Source organism: Somniosus microcephalus, chromosome 2, assembly GCF_052327205.1.
Source record: "Somniosus microcephalus isolate GS21.2 chromosome 2, FLI_Smic_1.0, whole genome shotgun sequence".
NCBI classification, from domain to species: domain Eukaryota; kingdom Metazoa; phylum Chordata; class Chondrichthyes; order Squaliformes; family Somniosidae; genus Somniosus; species Somniosus microcephalus.
The window spans coordinates 8,070,395-8,076,394 of NC_140988.1; the positions used below are offsets into that span (position 1 = coordinate 8,070,395).

The following is a 6,000-nucleotide window of genomic DNA, read 5'->3' on the forward strand; positions in this document are numbered from 1 at the left end:
CAAACTTCCTCCAAGTCTCCTCCCCCACCCCACTTTCTCTCCGATCGCCTCGAATGGCCCCATTGCGCTCATCTTGCCCACGAGACCCACTTCCTGCTCCCTCGACCCTATTCCCACCAAGCTGATCACCCAACTTCCTTTTCTGGCTCCCAGGTTTGTTGACATGTTAACAGTTCTCTTTCCTCGAGTACTGTCCCCCTCATCCTCAAATCTGCCGTCATCACCCCTCAAAAAAAAAACAACCCTTGACCCCTTCATCCTTGCAAACTACTGCCCCATTACCAACCTCCCTTGCCTCTCCAAAGTCCTAGAACATGCTGTCGCCTCCCAAATGCGTGCCCATCTTTCCTGCAACTCCATGTTTGAATCCCTCCAATCAGGTTTCCTCCCTTACCACAGTACCGAAACGGCTCAAAGTCACAAATGACATCCTTTGTGACTGTGACAAAGGTAAACCTCCCTCCTCATCCTTCTTGACTTGTCTGCAGCCTTTGGCACAGTTGTCCACTCCATCCTACTCCAATGCCTCTCCACCATCGTCCCGCTGGGTGGGACTGCACTCGCCTGGTTCCATTCTTATCTATCTAATCGTAGTCAGAGAATCACCTGCAACGGCTTCTCTTCCCGCTCCCGCATCGTTACCTGTGGTGTCCCCCAAGGATCTATCCTTGGCCCCTCCTATTTCTCATCTACATGCTGCCCCTTGGCAACATCATCCGAAAACACAGCGTCTGTTTCCACATGTACGCCGACGGCACCCAGCTCTACCTCACTACCACTTCTCTCGACCCCTCCACGGTCTCTAAATGGTCAGACTGCTGGTCAGACATCCAGTTCTGGAGGAGCAGAAATTCTCTCCAATTAAATATTGGGAAGACCGAAGCCATTGTTTTCGGTCCCCGCCACAAACTCCGTTCCCTAGCCACTGACTCCATCCCTCTCCCTAACATCTGTCTGAGGCTGAACCACACTGTTTGCAACCTTGGTGTTATATTTGACCCCGAAATGAGCTTCCGACCACATATCCACAGCATCACTAAGACCGCCTATTTCCACCTCCATAACATCGCCCGTCTCCGCCCCTGCCTCAGCTCATCCGCCGCTGAAACCCTCACCCATGCCTTTGTTACCTCTGGACTCGACCATTCCAACGCATTCCTGGCCGGCCTCCCACGTTCTACCCTACGTAAACTTGGTCATCCAAAACTTGGCTGCCCGTGTCCTAACTCGCACCAAGTCCCGTTTGCCCATCACCCCTGTGCTCGCTGACCTACATTGGCTCCTGGTTAAGCAACGCATTGATTTTTAAATTCTCATCCTTGTTTTCATATCCCTCCATGGCCTCAGCCCTTCCTATCTCTAATTTCCTCGAGCCCCACATCTCCAGAGATATCTGCGCTCCTCCAATTCTACCCTATTGAGCATCCCCGATTATAATCACGCAACCATTGGCGGCCATGCCTTCTGTTGCTTAGGCCCCAAGCTCTGGAATTCCCCCCCGCCCCCTGAACCTCTACCGCCTTCTCCTCCTTTAAGACACTCCTTAAAACCTACCTCTTTGACCAAGCTTCTGGTCACCTGCCCTAATTTCTCCTTAAGGGAGAGGGGATCTCATTGAAACTTATAAAAATTCTAACAGGACTGGACAGACTAGATGCAGGAAGGATGTTCCTGATGGTGGGCGAGTCCAGAACCAGGGGTCACAGTCTAAAGATAAAGGGGTAAGCCATTTAGGACAGAGATGAGGAGGAATTTCTTCACCCAGAAGAATTCTCTACCACAGAAGGCAGTTGAGGCCAATTCATTAAATGTATTCAAGAAGTAGTTAGATATATTTCTTAAGGCTACAGGGATCAAGGGATATGGGGAGAAGGCAGGGGCAGGGTACTGAGTTTGGATGATCAGCCATGATCGCATTGAATGGCTCGAGGGGCTGAATGGCCTACTCCTGTTCCTATCTTCTATGCGGCTCGGCGTCAAATTTCGCACCTTATAATACTCCTGTGAAGCGCCTTGGGATGTTTTACTAAGTCAATGGCGCTGTATAAATGCGAGTTGCTGTTGCAGTAACAAATGCAAGTTGTTGCAGTAATGAGGAGGAATTACTTCACCCAGAGTGGTGAACCTGTGGAATTCCCTACCACAGAAGGCAGTTGAGGTCAATTTTGTGTCTTATAATACTCCTGTGAAGCAACTTGGGATGTTTTACCAAGTATATTCAAGAAGGAGTTGGATATATTTCTTAAGGCTAAAGGGATCAAGGGATAGGAGGAGAAGGCAGGGACAGAGTTCTGAATTTGGATGATCAGCCATGATCTCATTAAATGGCGGAACAGGCTCAAGGGGCCGAACGGCCTACTCCTGCTCCTGCTCCTATCTTCTATGTAATAACAAATGCAAGTTGTTGTCCCAGTAGTGCTAATAAATGCGAGTTGTTGTACTCAATGCACACGCAAGGTGCATCCTGCAGCAGGCACGCGGCGTTGCCACACCCCCGGGTGGGGAACAGGGACGGCGCATGCGCACACTGCCTCATCCCCGGTGGGGGACAGGGACGGCGCATGCGCACTGCCTCACCAACCCCCGGGGTGGGGACAGGGACGGCGCATGCGCACACTGCCTCCCCCCCCCCCGGAGGGGGAACAGGGACGGTGCATGCGCACACTGCCTCACCCCCGGAGGGGGGAAAAGGGACGGCGCATGCGCGCACTGCCTCACCCCCGGAGGGGGGAAAAGGGACAGCGCATGCGCACACTGCCTCACCACACCACCCCCCCCGGGGTGGGGACAGGGACGACACCCGCGCGCCACTTACCCATGACCAGCCCGCGCTCGCTCGCGCGCGCCCCGCTGCCGGTTGTCGTCTTTTCGCACAGTCTCCTTCTCCTCCCGCCCGGCTTCGCCTCAGGGCGGGGGGATGGGATGGGATGTGGTTCGGTTCGCTGATGGCCCGGGGAACGGCCTGCCACTCTGCTGTCGTCGTCGAGGAAAAATAAGGAAAGGGCGGCTACCAATCGAGAGAACGGCGAGAGGTGGGTGTGCGAGGGGTGGCGGGCGAAAGCACCTCACAAATCCCACCTTGGAAGCCGGACGCCTCACAACAAGCCGGGGCTGGCAGGCCCTCTCACCCCGGACCTCACGTCAGCGACGCCCAGGTGCCTCGGGGAGGAGTGTGATAGAGAAAAAGCACGGAGGCCGCGGGATGATGATGAGAAGGAGAGTAGGGCTGCTTGTCGTGCGTTCACCCGCCGCTTCTGCCCACACCGACACGACTGCTCCAGAACCCGTCGTCGTCTCTTCAGCACCGAATGCTGGCCCGCTAGCGCCACGCCCCTTCTCGGCGCCCATTGGTGCGCCTGACCTCCGCCCGCTTTCTGTCTGGCCGGCTTACACGTCAATCACTTCAGGCGCACCAATCCGGGAAGGGGGGGCGGGGTTTAACCACTAGCTCGCGTTCCCATTGGACCGTTCGTTCGCGAGCACCCGCCAGCCAAAAGGGGCCGAGAGTGGTCCCGCCTCCGAAGGCTTCCATGATTGGTCGCGGCACGGGAGGCGTTCTTTGTGAGGTCACAATCGCCTTCGCCTGCGCGTCCCTTTTGATTGGTTGCTTGAGATGTCAATTCTGAACTCGCTCCATCCCTGTATCCGTTCAGTAGCAACAGCAGACGGCCATTCAGCCCCTCTATCCTGTTCCACCATTTAGTTAGAGCATGTCTGATCTGTATCTTACTCCTGTCCACCTGCCTTAGTTCCTTAACCATTACATCGGGTCTACAGCACAGAAACAGGCCACACTGATACAGAAGCAAAATACTGCGGATGCTGGAAATCTGAAATACAGAAACAGGCCATTCGGCCCAACTGATCTATGTTGGCTTTTAAGCTCCCTACGTCCCCCCTCCCACCCCTCATCTCACCCTATCAACATATCGACAATAAGTTGCATTTATATAGCGCCTTTAATGTAATAAAACGTCCCAAGGCGCTTCACAGGAGTATTATAAAAACAAAGTTTGACACTGAGTCACATAAGGAGATATTAGGACAGATGAAAGAGCTGGGTTTTAAGGAGCGACTTAAAGGAGGAAAGAGAGGTAGAGAGGTTTTATGGAGGGAATTCCAGAGCTTACGACCTCGGCAGCGGAAGGCATGACCACCAATGGTTGAGCGATTAACATAAGAACATAAGAAATAGGAGCAGGAGTAGGCTGTTTGGCCTTTCGCGCCTGCTCAGCCAGTCAGTAAGATCATGGCTGATCTTCTATCTCATCTCCACTTTCCTGCACTATCCCCATATCCCTTGATTCCCTTAATATTTAAAAATCTATCGCTCTCTGCCTTGAATACACTCAACGATTGAGCCTCCACAGCCCTCTGGGGTAGAGAATTCAAAAGATTCACCACCCTCTGAGTGAAGAAATTTCTCCTCATCTCAGTCCTAAATGGCCGACCCCTTATTCTGAGACTGTGACTCAGGTTCTAGACTCCCCCGCCAGGGGAAACATCCTCCCTGCATCTACCCTGTCAAGCCCTGTAAGAATTTTGTATGTTTCAATGAGATCACCTCTCATTCTTCTAAGCTCTAGAGAATATAGGCCTAGTCTACTCAATCTCGCCTCATAGGACAATCCCCCCATCCTGCATGGCAGATGCAGTATAGCGTGGATAAATGTGAAGTTATCCACTTCAGTAGGAAAAACAGAAAGGTAGAGTATTATTTAAATGGTGATAGATTGGGAAATGTTGATGTACAAAGGGACCTGGGTGTCCTTGTACACCAGTCACTGAAAGCAAACATGCAGGTGCAGCAAGCAGTTAGGAAGGCAAATGGTCTGTTGGCCTTCATTGCAAGAGGATTTGAGTACAGGAGCAAGGATGTCTTACTACAGTTATACAGGACCTTGGTGAGACCACACCTGGAGTACTGTGTGCAGTTTTGATCTCCTTACCTAAGAAAGGATATTCTTGCAATAGAGGGAGTGCAGCGAAGGTTCATCAGACTGAATCCTGGGATGGCAGGACTGTCGTATGAGGAGAGATTGGGTTGACTAGGCCTGTATTCACTAGAGTTTAGAAGAATGAGAGGGGATCTGATTGAAACGTATAAAATTCTGACAGGACTAGACAGACTGGATGCAGGGAGGATGTTTCCCCTGGCTGGGGGGGTCTGGAACGAGGGGACACAGTCTCAGGATACAGGGTAGGACATTTAGGACTGAGATGAGAAATTTCTTCACTCAGAGGGTAGTGAACCTGTGGCATTCTCTACCACCCCTACTCCTGCTCCTATTTTTCTATGTTTCTATCCCAGGAACCAGTCTGGTGAACCTTCGTTGCACTCCCTCTATGGCAAGTATATCCTTCCTTAGGTAAGGAGTCCAAAACTGTACACAATACTCCAGGTGTGGTCTCACCAGGGCCCTATATAATTGCAGTATCAAATTTAAATCAGGGATGTTCAAGAGGTACAGAATTGGAGGAGTGCAAATATCTCGGGTGTTGTGAGGCTGGAAGAGATTACAGAGATAGGGAGGGGCGAGGCAGGGCAAAGACGGAGGTGGAAATAGGCGGCCTTAGTTATGGCACGGATATCCTTCTATTCCTTTCTCCCTCATGTGCTTATCTAGCTTACCCTCAAATGCATCAATGGTATTCGCCTCAACTACTCCCTGTGGTAGCGAGTTCCACATTCTCACCACCCTCTGGGTAAAGAACTTTCTCCTGAATTCCCTATTGGATTTATTAGTGACTATCTTATATTTATGACCTCTAGTTTTGGTCCCCCCCACAAGTGGAAACATTTTCTCCACTTCTACCCTATCAAACCCTTTCATTATCTTAAAGACCTCGGCCAGGTCACCCCTCAGCCTTTTCTTTTCTAGAGAAAAGAGCCCAGCCTGTTCAGTCTTTTGTGATAGTTATAACCTCTCAGTTCTGGTATCATCCTTGTAAATCTATTTCCACCTTCTCCAATGCCTCTATATCCTTTTTATAATATGG

At 51.2% G+C, this 6,000-nt stretch overlaps 1 protein-coding gene across 4 annotated transcripts in view; it reads right to left on the reverse strand.

Annotated features, from left to right (window-relative positions):
- Window positions 1-3,334, reverse strand: part of rap1gds1 (RAP1, GTP-GDP dissociation stimulator 1) — a 94,448-nt gene extending 91,114 nt beyond the window's left edge. For 3 of the 4 annotated variants that reach the window (XM_086006395.1, XM_086006386.1, XM_086006377.1), the window contains exon 1: window positions 2,816-3,334. In XM_086006395.1, coding sequence (XP_085862521.1) covers window positions 2,816-2,819 — 4 coding nt within the window. In that variant the 5' untranslated portion in view covers window positions 2,820-3,334. The remainder of the gene's footprint in view (window positions 1-2,815) is intronic. The other variant, XM_086006411.1, reaches the window with a different exon arrangement.
- Between the last annotated feature and the right edge of the window lie 2,666 nt (window positions 3,335-6,000).